The 15,802-nt window shown below is 49.5% G+C and overlaps 1 protein-coding gene across 2 annotated transcripts in view; it reads left to right on the top strand.

Moving 5' to 3' along the window:
* twz (BTB/POZ domain-containing protein twz) overlaps positions 1–15,802 on the top strand; it is an 83,521-nt gene that overhangs the window by 48,139 nt on the left and 19,580 nt on the right. For both annotated transcript variants that reach the window (XM_075877734.1, XM_037427780.2), the window contains exon 2: positions 9,477–9,563. Coding sequence is in view for 1 of the 2 variants with exons in the window: in XM_037427780.2 (XP_037283677.2) it covers positions 9,477–9,563 (87 nt within the window). In the remaining variant the exon portion in view is untranslated. The remainder of the gene's footprint in view (positions 1–9,476; positions 9,564–15,802) is intronic.

Below are 15,802 nucleotides of genomic sequence, written 5' to 3'. Positions count from 1 at the left end.
GCACCAATTGCGCCATTCTGCTTCAATCTGACCTCCTGCGCCTAAAGGGCAATTTACGCGTGTGACGCGAAATTCAACCGGGTCTTATGATTGCCGGAGCAAAACACGTTGGATACACAAATCTGTTTTCCCGGCCAAGCGATCAATGCAATAGCAACAAATTGCGATGACGCACTGGTACTGCCGCAGGTGCCCCTTTCTTTATATTTTTGTTACTGCCCCATTATATGTGTCACGCTACCTTGCGCGAACCGCGCCCGGATGACTGGGAACCATCTAGATAGTCTTCTGTTGAGAGTACGCGTACAACGCGCACATCAGTTTGTTCTGGAACTTACGCGGCCGCTAGCGATAACGCCTGAATCTTCGATGGCGTGCCGAAACGCTTCATTGCTTGGCAGATTATTGACGGCCGACGCTCTATGTTCCCTGCTATCACTCTGTACAACGTGTATTGCTTGTAGAGTGACGTTTCGTTTTACAGGCTCAGGTTCGCCCAAATAAAAAGTCATGACAGTCATAAAAACGGCGACTACTGCCTTCGTCAACGTGACGGCCCCGTTAAAATACGAAGCTGACAGGTTACTCTTTTTGACGCGAAATCGCGTAACTTTACAAAACGCTGCTGTAAGAGAGCATACCCACGTAAGCCTACCCACGGAGTGAATGACGATGAGGGAAGCCAAGCTTCGGAGGGTTTTATCGGTTAACCGTGAATTCCCCCTCCGTCCGTCTGTCGGACTGCCTGCCTGTCTGTCTGTCCATCTGTCTGTCTGTTCGTCCGCCCGTCTGTGTCTGTCCGTCCGTCTGCACCTGCTGAGTGAGTCATAGAACTAGGCGGTCACGTACCAAGAGAGACATGCATGTACAGACCCACGGCTTGAGGAGCTTCGTTCCTAAAAGTGCGGTTGCTCCATTGAGAGATGCTCTTTTCGCACAATGAGTGGATGAATGCTATGAATGACCCCTCTATAACGGGGCGGTGACATTTGTTCCACCAGGCTTGCAACATAAAAGGAAAACTTTCTTTTTATGGTGGCTTTATGCCTTACCTACTTCAAATAAATCGATCTTAATGTAACAAAGAAAATATGCACTCATGGTTCATCCCTCTGCCTCTTCAGGCAGAGTTACTTAATTGTTTCAAGTATTTCCGTCCTTTATCTCTACTTTTCTGCCACGAATACCCAACCAGTTGTATATACGAGCTCCAAGCAGGCAGTTCGAGAGTTTCGAAAAGTGACCAGCTCCCTGGATATAGCATCTTATACCTGTGTCACACGGGCGCGCAAAAAGTCTTTTAAGTAAGCGGTCTTTTACGAAGTTGAAAGACTTTTAACAAAGAGGTGTTTGCGGCGCAGACACACGGCAGCAACGATCTCCTTTTAGTGTTTTCGTTCGAAGACGCTAGCGAAAGCGTGGCGCTAGCAGTTAAAAAAGAAGCAATGAAAGTTAAACGATGTATCACGATGTACAAATTAAAGACTTGTTGCACTGCTCGTTTCTTCAAATAAGTTTAAGAATAAGAGATGAAGAAACACCATTGTGAATGTTTTCTGCACTAGATAAGGGAGCATTCCCATAACTAGCGACGTGCACAAGTCCGTCTGGCACCACTGTGCTTTTATTTAATGTATTTGTTTTTCGCTGCTCTCGACTGCTCTCGACACGTTATGGGCGACCGTACGGGAGAAAAAGCGAGGATCGCAAGCCTCACGGCCTGCCTTCTCGCTCTGGAAAGCAAGGCAGACGCTGCAAAAGCCGCCAAGGAGAGGATAAAGCAGCGCAAGACCGAGCGTCACCACGTGATATTGCCGACGCGTTGTAGCCGCTTGCGAGACTAGAAAAGGAAATAACCATTAAAAGAGTTCATTACACCTTCTGCAGGATATGAAATTTGTTTTTACGAAAAGTTTTGATGCCAGAAAAATTAGCATTTTCTCTTTTTTTTCCCACCACTCGAAAATTGCTGGTGCCCACTGGTTTCGAGGCTACTCATTCGGAGCCGTAAAAGAGATCGACGAACGCCGTTTACGAAAAAGACCGCTTCTGAAAATGAGTTCGCTCTGTGCTGTGTGTCTGCTGTCAGGAACTCCTTTTCGGAAAAAGACCGCTTACTTAAAAGACTTTTAAGTGCCCGTGTGACAGGGGTATTATATACACCGACTGATTCACTCATGCGCCTGTCCTGTCCGCGTACTGTGGACCCACCGGTCTGCACCGGCTCAATTGGAAGCAGATGCCGCTTGCCATCCAGCGGCTGTTCAACACCCACTGCCTCTACTTCGCTTGTCCTCAAAGGACAGCTTGCTTGCGCACAAAGAAACTCTCCGGCGCTCCACGCGTGCACTCGTTCCTCCACGTGGATCAGACCTTCCCGGTGGCTTAACTCGCCGAGAGGAGGCTGCGCCCAGGAGGATTCGTGTGGGCGCCGCCTTGACTCCTGCAATCCGGGCTACATGGGCACTCAGTACATAGCCTCCCCCAACGACATGCCAATTCTGCGTTGCCCCAGCCACAGAGGCAACGCTCCATCACCTATTGGGAACTTGTCCGGGCCTTTACTAGGCTCGCACTCGCCACTTAAGCGGCCTTCACCACCACCCCGGCCGACCACCTGACTTGACGCGCTGGACGCGCGGTCCACTGCAACGACCGCTTCTGGCCTTCATACAGGAAACAGAACTATTTATTTAAGTGATGCCATATGGCATACTGGCGCCAATAAAAAAATGGTTGTCCCTAAAACCCAAGGCCTCATGTATAAGCTCGTATCCACACGTACCTGGGTGGATATCGCCACATTAAATCAGAACATGTTCCATCGTTTCCCTAGTTCCCCCAGAGCATGTACAGTGTTCTTTTTCTTTATTGACTCTTTCTTTATGACTACGCGTTCTAAGGCAACCCGACCTCGCTTCGAACAGTAGAGCGCTTCCCCTTGAATTATCATAAAACCTCTCCCTCGTTATTTTGTTTTTGCCCTTTCGGTAGTTACCATCTCTTCCCGTTGAAAGTGCACCACGTGGAAGGGTGTAAAAGCCGTGCTCTGAAGCTGCCCAGATAGCGCTCGCGCCCCTTGAAATCAAGTTCACAGCAGCTACTCGACCGATCCCCGCTCCCCTCCTCCGCATCTTATCATCCTCGTTCAAGACCGGTGGTGTGCTCAGCATTTCACCGCAGGCGTAAGCGACGGAGATCGGCCGCCTCGTTGCTTGAGCAGCGCTCGTCTCCCTCGCTCGCGTGAGTTTACCAGTGCCTAAAACATACGATGCCCGGAGAATGTCTCACCAACTTGGAGTTTACGTGGCACATGACGACTCTCTCTCTCTCTCTCTCTCTCTCTCTCTCTCTATATATATATATATATATATATATATATATATATATATATATATATATATATATATATATATATATATATATATATAATCAATTTGTGTCAAGTCTGGTTGCGTCATCAGCATTGTATGTTTAGTTAAAAAAAACACTGAATTTTTTTCGGCCTACAAGAAAGCGAAGACTGACAGTAATGTTTCAGCCTAGAAATCTCCCCCAAAACTAAATTTCATTGCTTCAAAACACACCTTTTACTGCTCCAAAGCTGCTGCAAAACCACTTTATTCCTGCTCCCTGAGCTGCTCCAAGAGACTGAAGCCCGCTTCCACCCCTATATGCACCAGCTCAATATCATTTGAACAGATGCGTGAGTTACGAATAGGGAGGTTTCTTCTGCCCCCACCCCACCCCCCCTCCTCGTTTTCTTTCAAACGAAGGCCTTGTGAAAAACTATCTCATGTGAGTCATCACTTTCCATTAAAATGTCCTTAGTGGATTTCAACCACTTATAAGCTCGTACAATCATCAATGTGCATATCGGGGCACTGAAGTCTAGAACCTATATGCTATAGTGTTGACATGGCCGCTACAACTTCGTTGTCATTGTAAAGTAAGAAGAGTGGTTTTTTTTTTTTGGCTAAATAAGTTGTAAATGTGGCAGAGTGCGCTTTAGATTACATTTTCGAATCTCCGCGCAGTTGTCTCCTTTCATTCTTTTGTATAAATGTGGGGCGCTGAATACAGAGGGAGATTACCGTAATGGTCAGAGCAGAGGAAGTAGTTTGGTCGTCCTTCTGGCCGGTGGTCCTCTTAGTCCGAAGACCTGGTTGGCCTTTCTCACCACCCGTCGATGGTCATCCAGGTAGAGGCTGGTGAGCTGGACCTCCCATTCGTCAAGTACTAGATAGAGAAAGTGGGATGGTATGTGGGCGCATTTTTATACCGCGTGCACCAGGTTGTGTGGTTTGTGGAAGAACTTGCAGCCGTAATCACGAAGTGATGTCGGCCGAATTAGGTGACAATTTGTACGTTGTTGGTCAGTGTTTGTAACTTTCTAAAGTTATCATGTCCGCTGGAAAGACAAAAAATAAATCGAAATCATGATTGCATTGCCTTGCGCAAAATAACCCCAAATTGGCAATGCCATGCTAGAGCGACAGTGCATGGTCGGCTGCTGACCCGCAGGTCGCGGGTTCAAATCCCGGCTGCGGCGGCTGCATTTCCGATGGAGGCGGAAATGTTGCAGGCCCGTGTACTCAGATTTTGGTGCACGTTAAAGAACCCCAGGTGGGCGAAATTTCCGGAGCCCTCCACTACGGCGTCTCTCATAATCATATGGTGGTTCTGGGACGTTAAACCCCACATATCAATCAATCAATCAAGTGACAGTGCATGGGTGTGTTGTGCTCTTCTTTTATATACTCACGAATTCATTCACCCACGTAATGCTTACGCGGTCACACGTAGGTCCTAATTCCATATATATATATATATATATATATATATATATATATATATAAAGCAGGGTTGCCAAGACAATAGCGTGTGACGCATGTGCAATTACGACAAACGTTCGCAATAAATTGCGTACGCTGTTCTAATACTGTCGAATATCGAAGCACAGGTTGCACACGTTCATAGCATTCAGCCGCTACCGTCCTGCGGCTGCAGCATCGATGTGTTGACTCTGCGCAGTATGCAGCAGGATATCTCTTCAGCGAACTCTGCCGAATATCACCCCGTACACTATTGGTGCACCGCGGGTATACTGGTCCTGTTAAGAAGTGGATGTGCCCTTACTTGTTTGCTTTCCTCTCTTCGCGCCCCTCTCGCATACGGCATGACGCGCGGGGGAGGCTTTGCGCACTCCGGAAGCTGAGATGGGCGGCTGCGGTGGGTCTTTTAATTACAGCCGTCGGCGGGACGCTTCGTTGGTGAAGCGGAAAACCGTCTTCATCGGCTTCCTTTGTACACGGCCGTCTCATGGTCTACTTTCGCGCGAATAATGGACGCCCTGGGCGACAAAGAGCGCAAACGAGCGGACGCACTGATGAAAGCGTCGTCGCCCCTCGGGCCCCCGTGGCCGATTCGCTGATTGCACGCGCCGGACTTTCATTAGCTTCCCAAGGAACGGTGTACTGCTTGTGGGAGAATCTTCCGCTCGCGTCGACTCCCGTTTGATTTTTTTACGTGTTTTTTTTTTTTCTTTTCAGCTTACTCGGCACACCGCGTCGTGACGGGAGGGCGGGGGGAATGTGTGAGAAGCTGACGTCTATTGGGTCGACCCTCAAAAACTCTATTCGAGAGCGTTGCGTCAAATGGGGGATGGTGATCGTTTTGCAGCGCAACGCTCTCGATTTTGCAGGTGGTGCCTCTTTATCGGCGCGTCTGTGCTTGAGCGCGCGCACGCTTGCCACACCGCGCGAAGGTGTTTGCTTTCGACTGCTCAGGCCTCTGAAGGCGCCTACGAGTGGCTGTGGGGAAAGGAGAGGTGGACCTGCTGGTGAGATTGTGGAACGTTTCCTGCTCCATAGAGCGACTCAGTGCATGACACTGAATCGGGACTTTTTGAGAGGTTATTAATTTTTTCTCGCCGTAGACCTGCACTGGTCCGCTGAGCGTATGGGCTGACACAAACCCCTGTATTATATAGTGTTTCTTAACTTAAACACTCCGTCTGTACTCGAGAGAAGTTGATAGCCGCGCCACCCCGTGGTGAAAGCAGTCAGTCACGACAGTACGGGAAAAGCGTCTTTTGACAGTGAAGCTTTTTCAGCTATTGGTAGCTCGTACTCCGTCGTTCGAAACCCCGAAGGTGGTTTATGCGCCACAGGAATTGGGTAAGTCCCGCTACGGAGTACAGCAGGTGCGATCGTTTTACGAAAACTGCTCAGTGAAGTGGAACACATCAAAGAGAGAGAGAAAGAGATTGAAAGAAATAGATGGACAAATAAGATATATAAAAAAGAAAGAAAGAGAGAAAAAGCCAAGGAAGTAATGGGATTGAAACAAAAATAAAGAGAAAGGTGCAAATCGAAACGTTCAGTGCAGTGCTCAAAACAAAAAAACGCACGAAAAAGAGCACACACAGGACGAGCTCACAACGTTCTGCAGCTCAACATTCAACGCGGCTACGCAAACTTAAAGGACGCGCGAAACGTATACGAACAAGTATACACAGTATGAACGCGAACTAAGTAGTGTCACAGTTGTCACATCGCTGTGTTTGAAAAGCGTGCTTTTTTCGTAAGCGGGGATCCTGTAGCGAGCGAAGTGACCTTCGTCTACTTTTTTACTAAACGCAGTCGTCTTGGTGAAAGCCCAAGACGTACACTGATTGATTGATTGATTGATTGATTGATTGATTGATTGATCGATTGATTGATATGTGGTGTTTACCGTCCCAAAATCACTATATGATTATGAGAGACGCCGTAGTGGAGGGCTCCGGAAATTTTGACCACCTGGTGTTCTTTAACGTGCACCCAAATCTGAGCACACGGGCCCACAACATTTCCGCCTCCATCGGAAATGCAGCCGCCGCAGCCGGGATTCGATCCCGCGACCTGCGGGTCAGCAGCCGAGTACCTTAGGCACTAGATCACCGCGGTGGCGCAGACGTACACTGTCGATGTATACGAAAAGAAACATGGAAGCGCCAGGACTGCGTGCTCCGGTTGCTGCTGGTTGCGCATTCAAGTGCGAGAGCAACTACCGTCTCTTTTAGCCTCATCTCGGGGTGAGCAAAACAAGCAGTCATTGATGATATGGAACCGCTGGCAAGATTGCAACCCCCTCTGCTTCAAGGCGATTACGCAAGAGGCTGGTAATCACCGGGGTGTGTGGATGAGCTACCTTGCTTCGAAAGCCCGCCAACAGGACACACTTTCGGACACTTGCAGCGTGCTGCAAGGACACGCACAGCTACGACACGTGTAATTTCGCGGAGGTCGTAATTCTGGCACGTAGGATTGACCGCACTGCTGGAAATGCGAATTAGATTATGGGTGCACCTTCTCGTCGTATACTTTCCTTACACCCCAACAATCGGACGTGAGGATGCTCTTTTTCCCGAAAGCGTTTACTGGCCTGCACTGCCAAGCTCGAGAAATCAACGGATGGAACAGGTGCTTCGTGTCACCGAAACTTACGGCAACGTCTCACACGATTGCTTTGGTCAATAAAGGTCTCCACGGTGCGGTGGAAACTTCTATCGAAATGCATGCATCTTGTCGAGTCCTCGCGCAGCGCATACGCACGAGGATAGACGTTCTCTGGGCTACCACCATGCGTGCGCCTCTCGTGTGCAGCCATTACTTGTGCGGCGGTGAAAGGAAAACGCGCGCCGCTGGCCGACCCGATCTGGTCAAAGAAAGGTGCGCCGGTCTCCTCGCGGCCGAGCCGTAAAACACGGTCAGTTCCCCCTCCTTTCCTTCGGGGGAAGCTGCTCCGGAACAGGACGCTGCTGTGGCCGCGGGAGCGGACCACGATGAAATATGGACTGCGCTGGCTGTTCCGCTCTTCGAGGATGTGCACCTTCGACGCTGGCCCGAGAGGCGCGTGCTGAACGGCCCCGTCCTTCAATGGCAACGCGGATATTGCCGTTTTTACACCTCTCGATTTTGCCTTCTTTTTCTTCGTTTCTCAAGATGCTCTCACAGTGAGAGCTATACTACAGATGGAGGGCGCATGCGAAGTTAAATATATGCGCGCGTTGCAATTGCTGTTGTGCGTCACCACCGCGCGATGGTGAGTGCGGTAATATGCCAATAGCGTCAGCTACAGTCACGGTGGCTGCAATGCTGCCTCGCGAATCTGGTGCCCTAATTGGCCTGGCTCGGCTGCGCATCTTCGGTTCACAGAACAGCGCGGAAGACGGGACGATAAGCACACATGGACGTAGCGCTGATTTTCAAGCTTTGTTCGAAGTCAGTGGAGTGTCCTGTGCGCTCATTGTCCCCTTTTCTGCGCTGTTCTGCCGCGAACTTCTTGTAAAGTTTTCTCGCTTACAGCGCCTCTTGTCATCAACCAACACGCTTGTCATTCACAAAATGTCATTCAAGAGTGACTTGATATTCACATTCCGTTGTTCCTTTGATGTATCGTCCAGGGGGCCATGTTGCTGCTACAAGTCACGCATATATGGCCGCAGAGCGCATCGCAAAACGGTGCAGCTTCAATTAGTTTTTTTTTTTGGTATGTACCTATACAAACACGCCGACAAAACAGAGGTCTTTCAAGATGGTTTAAAAATGAAGCTGCAAGAACAGCTTTCAGATTTTGTTGCTGTACACGCCACTGACTCCGAACAGATGCCCCCTCCACAGCGTCTGCGTAATCATCGTGACCACAAGTTGGACGAATGACACGGTTGTCGCCGTGTGGAAGGCTGTCGTCGTTCCCGCCATACACGAATGGCGGCCGTGGTGTTGTGACAGTCGGCCGTGGCGAAGGGGCGTGCCTCAAGTCTCCGGCCAGGTGCTCGCGCGGACGTTGTACTATACGCGCGTCGTGAGGGTCTTCCTCTTGTCCTGATAGTTCGGCGATAATCCGCGATGGCAGCTGACCTTCGCGCACTTTCGGTCTCCTCGCAAGGCGTGTCGATTTGCCTCCTCCGAGCGCCATGGAGACGAGACAGCGCCGCGCAATAGAATTTGTTTGGCGGTGAGCGAATCTTTCTTCCTCGAAATTTCGCACAAAAAAAAAGGAACTGCTTATGAGCAAAATGTGTTGCACAGAGTGCTGCAGTTGCCGGGTTAGAGGAGATTATTTGACAGCGCAATACCGATATCGTATTCTGCAAGCTGCAAGTCAGCTTCCGCCTTGAATTTGCGGGAAGTTTGTTGAAGTGTTTGTGTCATTGCCACTTTAATGCGCGTGACGCTTTCAAAACTTCTTTTTTTATGTTTCACTTTGATGTGGCTGTTGAATGAAATGGTGCCGTGAGTAACACCAAAAGTCTACCGAGTGGCGATGTTGGCCTCCTCGTATTCGATAGAATATATGGGAGATTTGAATGAGCTGACCATTATGAGGTTCGTGTAAAGGTTGTCTGTATTCGTGCAATTTCAACTGGCTTCGCCAAGCGAAAATTCATTTTTAACACCTGGCGTTTTTGTCTCTTTCGATTTTCGCAGCCCCCTCCAGGACGTTCCTAAAGATGGGCTTACAGACTTCATTCCAAAAAAGAGCCTGAGGAGAAGCGTTGCAAACGAAAGTCCAAGGTGAGAATCTGTCTTCTGTCTCAAGCATTTATCCTGTGACGCGTGAACACTGCTCACATTTTGTTGCTCTATATCTGAAAAAGAAGCCAAGAGTAAAGGCCAACTAGCCTTCATTCAAAAAGCCTTTTCTCCGGACTCTTTGTATAAAATGTAACAGGTTGAGCAGAAACAGAAGCACTTAATTCTAATGTTTTAGTCTTCGAGCATCGCGTCAGTGCCACTTCGTCCGGGATACCTCAGTGCAAACGCGTGCACTGATTTAAATTATGTTTTTTGCAGTGTGGCCGTTACGACTTAAGTAAATGTTCTCGAAGTTTTCTCTGTACAGCTTGACCCGATTAAAGTACAGCAAATATCGAAAGAAAAAAAAACAGACCTTAACCGAAGTCATAAAATTCTATGACGTCATGGTGACTTGCAGTGTATCAGGGATGGCAGCAGTATCATAATGAAGATTTTGTTCTTGCTTTTCTGGCTGCGCCTTGTCACAGTAAGAGTGTGTGTGTGTGTGTGTGTGTGTGTGTGTGTGTGTGTGTGTGTGTGTGTGTGCGTGTGCGTGTGCGTGTGCGTGTGCGTGTGCGTGCGTGTGTGTGTGTGTGTGTGTGTGTGTGTGTGTGTGTGTGTGTGTGTGTGTGTGTGTGTGTGTGTGTGTGTGTGTGTGTGTGTGTGTGTGTGTGCTGAGGAAACGTTATTTTTACTAATACAGTTTTGGTGTCTCATTAAAAAGGCATTCGCCGAACACGTTCGATTGGTACCAAATACGTGCAGCAACAATCGCCGCATGTTTCACGAACGGACGCACGAGAGCACTCATTAATCGATGGTGTGGATAGCGCATGCTTGGTCCCTGTCGAGGTTAGCGTCAGCAGTTCGGCCGATAGCGGCCTAAATGTAGACAGCCAAGCCCACGCTCAGCTCCATCATTCCACACCACTGGCCACGAGGATGCGTATAGCTATTTCTTTTTTCGTGGCAGGGACAAACGGTTCCGCCAGCAGTCGGATGAAAATAGCCGCGATGGTTTGCCGCCCGGTGCGCGAAAAGGCGCCGCCCTCCGCCCCGAGGTGCGCCGCCGTCGCTGCAGGTGATAGCGGGAAAGGCTTGACGGAGGACCCGTCCGGAACAAGGAGAACTGGACCCGGGGGCGACGGCTTGTGGGAGGGTGCCGCCTTGAGCAACTCTTCTCGGCCCGGGCGCGGCTAATAGGCGGTTTCTCGGCGCGTCGTTGCCTCGGTGATCGACCGCGCGGGCCGCTTCGCTTTTGGCCAGATCCAGTTCATTAGAGAGAGCGGCCGACCAAAAAAACGGCCAGCGGCCACTCGGCAAGTCTATACAAACACCCCTCGTTTATCGGCCATTGCTGAAATTGCGGCTTCCTTTCGCCGCTATAGGCGAGGCGGTCCAGGAAGAGCGTGCCCATAGAACTTGCGCTGTTTAAAGTTCACGCGAGGAAGATTCGTATTGGTCCTTGTATTTGTTTTCTTTGTTTCTGAGTCCGCTACAACTTCTCCGCTGCGTCCCTTGGTGAACCAACAAAATACACGCGTTCGTATACGTACTAACCGAATGACAATAGCGACTTACAAATGTTTTAGCGCCCGCCTCGGTGGATCAGTGGTAAGGACGCTCGCTGCTGACACGAAGCTCGCGAGTTTCGATGCCGGCCACGGCGGTCGCGTTTCGACGGAGGGGAAACAGTAGAGGCCCGTGTGTGATGTCACTGCACGTTAAATAACTACAGACGGTAACAATTTCCGGAGCCACCCACTGCGGCGTCTCTCATAATCAGATCTTGGTTTTTGGACGTGAAGCTCCAAATAATATGAGATGCGAAATGTTTTAGGGGGCTGCCTGCATCAGCAAACGTAATCCTGCTTTTGCCAGAACATTAGTCGGTGACCGGTGATCATCCATGCTGATTTAACCGTCTCTTCTTCGCAAAGACGCGGCGTCAAAACTATAGGACAGCCGGTGGAACGAGCGCAAACCCGTGACAACGATACGCACGCCTCCAGGTGTTTGGAAAGACAGTGTTTCAACCGGGGGCGATGAGCGCTTCACTGGTGCTTCGTGGGCGTCGCATGGCCGTTGGCCGCGAATGAACCATCGCGATACAAGCGTGGGAGGGATGGCTGCGGTGAATGCAGATGTGTGGCCGGCATCGCAGCCCTCCACAACTTCGGTATGCAACTCGGCGAGGAGCTCACTTCGCGCTCTAATCAGTGCCGCGCGCACGGCCGCTTACTTCGCGCCGCTCCTGATATGCATGCATGCATCGCCCACGACCGCTGGCACGGGCTGCTCGAAGGCCCCTGATTTCGGTAGCTAGCGGTGTGGTATTTCCTCTGGCTGGTGCTGGCGAGACCGTCCTTATCGCATTTTGCTGGGCCAAACAATGGCGGTTCACTTGTAGGTCAAGTCGCCAGTGTCGGTTCGCGAAGTTACGGCAACTGTAGCGTTGCATGCAGATGTGTTCGCGATTTTGGGGGAATCTAGCGGGCGTGCATGGCATCAATTACGTAAGCAAAATAGTCTGCCTCATGGCGAGCGCGTGGGGGCTGACACCTTGCCTATAATATACGGGAGTGTGGTTGCACAGGGTCAGCCCATGATATAATTGTCGGGGTTTTTCGTCTCCAAAACCGCGACACGATTATAAGAGACGCCATAGCCGAGCGCTCCGGAAAATTTCCACTCCCGGAGGTTCTCTAGCGTGCACCTAATTAAAAACACATGGTCCTCAAGCTTTTCGCCTCCGTCGAAAATGCGGCCGGGAGTCGACCCCGCGACCTGCGATCAGGGTCAGCCCACGTACATACTTGTCTGCTACTGTGTACCTCACTTGTCCCTTAAATGCCCGACTTTATGCGTGGGTCAAATAGATGGGTGAATAGTCCTCAGGCGCGCGATTCGGGGCGCAGTGGACCGCTCCCTTAAATATCGGACAGTCAGGCCAAGTGCGACAGCTCCATCGTGGTTTAATAACAGATACACTATTCAGGTGCTCGAGCCGTGTTCTGTACAATGTGTACTATTGCAGGCGCGAAGGGTTGAGACGTGGAGGGGCACCTCCTCGCTGCCCGAGCGGACGTCAGCATCGGCCTAATTGTTTTCTCTCCGCGGAGGTCGCCGTCTCGCCCGATGTCTCGCCCGTGCGTGAAGCGGCGGCGCGATGCCCAGACGACTTCCCGCGGTGGGCGGAAAGGGGGGTCGTCTGGGGCCGCCGGGGCGCCACAGAGGCGTCCATGCTGCTGATAAGGGGACAACCCGGTGGGACTTGACCTGCGACCAAAGAATGATCGCGTACGCTGACTGCGCTTCGCCGCTTGCTGTTGGCCCATCCAGCGGACGCCCACCGCGCATAGAGTCGTGTATACCGGGAACCGTTAAGTTGGCGAACCGGCACAGATAAGCCATCTATATATATTTTACTAACTTGGGGGAATGATTTTATTTTTTTTCTAGTTCGAATAGACCCGAAAGGCTTCAGATGTGCGCGGTTAATTTTAAAATTTTGTATAGCTTGTACAACTTCCAAGCCGAGAAGCGTGTAGGAAGTGCACTGCGTCGAACATTCATGTCTCACTTTTTAGCGCACCAACGGACCAGGACGAAAATCGACGCGGACACATCCCTTTTCATCGTCGTCAGTTTGTGCGCTAAGGAGTTAGACATGTTACCAATATGCTCAAGCAAAGGCTCTTTCAAATGAACATTCGTAGTGTGGTGATACATGGCCACAATTTCAACTGACTTGCATAATGCCATTGTGATAGTCATGACGATGATTACTGTAATGATTCATAGGTATTCTTCGCGGAGGGGCCACTTTTGGCCAAAGAGCTCCAGGCACATGGTGGGAATGAGCTTACTGCAATATGACACGTTAGTGTATTAATGGCTGAATAATTAGGTCTAAAATCGCTCGGCTAGTAAAACATAACATATAAAAATGCATTAGAATGATGCAGTTGGTGAGTGAGTGTCGCCATCATAGTAAAATGGACGTGACAATAATCAAGACAAGCATAATTTGTAAGTATAAATGCGCCTTTATAAGCAGCTCTAACGCCTCGTTTGCGCCCTTGAAAGCAAGGGTCGGGAGGTAATTGCCGTAATGATCAGAGTCGCCGTGGCAGTACCTTTAAAGACGTGGTGATATAGATCTCTTTGAAGTAATTTTAGCAAAAAGAGCGCATCATCCAGAAACCCAACTTATCTCATGCCTTAGAACTGACATAGTCTGTCGTTTTTCTTCACACACTGCATTTCACAATCGTATGCGTAATACTAGAAGCATATAGCATATGCAGTGCATAAAACCGAATTATTTGACGGGACAGATAAAAAATACCTACCAATTGTGCACTTCAGTATCGACGTCATTCGTCAAAAGATTGATGTGGTGATCTAAACATTTAAGAGCCTAATAGGATGCTAACTGGAAAACAATTTAGACCGAAGGCTGCGTGTTATTTCGCAACGAGAACTCGTGCAGATATGTCAGATGCTCATGTCGTAGAACGACGTGGCTCTTCAAATGGCTGAAATATTGTGTAGAAGAACCCGCCCGTTGGTCTAGTGGCTAAGATACTTGGCTGCTGACCCGCAGGTCGCGGGTTCGAATCCCGGCTGCGGCGGCTGCATTTCCGATGGAGGCGGAAATGTTGTAGGCCCGTGTGCTCAGATTTGGGTGCACGTTACAGAACCCCAGGTGGTCAAAATTTCCGGAGCCCTTTACTACGGCGTCACTCATAATCATATGGTAGTTTTAAGACGTTAAACTTCACATATCAATCAATACCGTGTCGAAGATCAATTCAACACCGTTGTTTTATACTTGTTTTATAGTGATTCGTGTGTCACACTGGCGGAACACCCATACAGTGCTTGACGTCGTGCATTCGTCCCTTCTGGCATAAATCTAATAGGAAGTGTTTGTTCGGCACTGAGGACCGCTTCGCGGGCTCTGTTCTCCTGTATAGCTTTATTCCCCGCAGACAGTTGCGCCATTTCGTGGAGCAAAAACAAATTCGAGTGCTCGCAGTGGCGGCGCGCCCCTCAAGCTTCCGACTGATGAAGGATAACGCGGCCGCCAAAAGTGACGTGTTAATTAGAGAGAGCGAGGTTTGTTTTCGAGGTAATGAAGAAAAACAAGAGGATCTGTAGAGGTTAGCCCTACCCAGCAGATTCTCGGTTGAAAGTGCAGTTGATGAAGCAGCGATGAAGTGAATGGAGAGACAGGGCAAAGGGAAAAGAGTGGCTATGTATACGCGCGTGCGCGCCCTTCTACGAAGTCCTCCAAGCAGGGCGTCGCATCACAATCCCCGCACTTGAGGACTTACGTGGCAATCATGAAGTCTTATGAAGCAAAAAAGAAAATATCGGGCTTATATTTAAGGCACCCTACGAATATGAAGCGTGCCGTAGAGGGGAAATCCGGAACAGTTGCAACCACTTGGGTTTATTTAACTTGCTTCTAAATTAGGTGCACGGGTGTCTTTTTGCAATTCGCTGGCACTGAAACGCGGCCGTTGTGCCACCGGCAATCGAACCCGCGTCCTCCAGCTTAGCAGAAAAAATATCTTATCTGATAGGCTATACGATATGAGATATTATGTCACACGAAATTAAGCTAATTAAGACTGATAAGGTTTCGTGAATAAATTCAAGCAATAACTTTTTTAAAGTGTACGTCAAACCGGTATAAATCGGCAAATCCCATAGAAATGTTTATGTCGGGACGAGAGCGCGTCCACGCACTTTATAAAAACGCGACTGCCAGTAGCGCCCGCCTTGAGGCAGCGGGTTAAGCAACGCAGCAATTAGAATTTTGCAATACTTAAAAAAGCATTAGTGCATCATCTTTATCAACGTGGACATGACTTTTCGGCAACGAAGGTGGTCCACCCACCCCTCAGCTATTCTCGGAGCTGTCCCTCTCAAAAACTGAGTGAGCCGAAATGGAGGACTAGCTTCAACCATGTAGCAGAGCCGGTGTAATCAGTATTACATGACCAAATACCGACGGCAAAAGATTGCGCCGTCTGTCAGCGTTAACGTCAGTCTTTTTCGGCATTACGTTATTGCCGGCTCCTCCTGAAAGACTGTGAGCATGCGCTGGTTGATAAAAGCAAAGATGACACTTCGCATTCCCGTGAATTTGTTTAGACGCTTATAGTTGTAAGCATTTTACCCACGCTTCACAGTATACTATAGAACAATGGGGCACGTACCGC

Source organism: Rhipicephalus microplus, chromosome X (genome assembly GCF_043290135.1).
Source record: "Rhipicephalus microplus isolate Deutch F79 chromosome X, USDA_Rmic, whole genome shotgun sequence".
Lineage (NCBI taxonomy): Eukaryota > Metazoa > Arthropoda > Arachnida > Ixodida > Ixodidae > Rhipicephalus > Rhipicephalus microplus.
The sequence above is the reverse complement of the archived record's forward strand: the minus strand, read 5'-3'. Positions and strand labels throughout refer to the sequence as shown.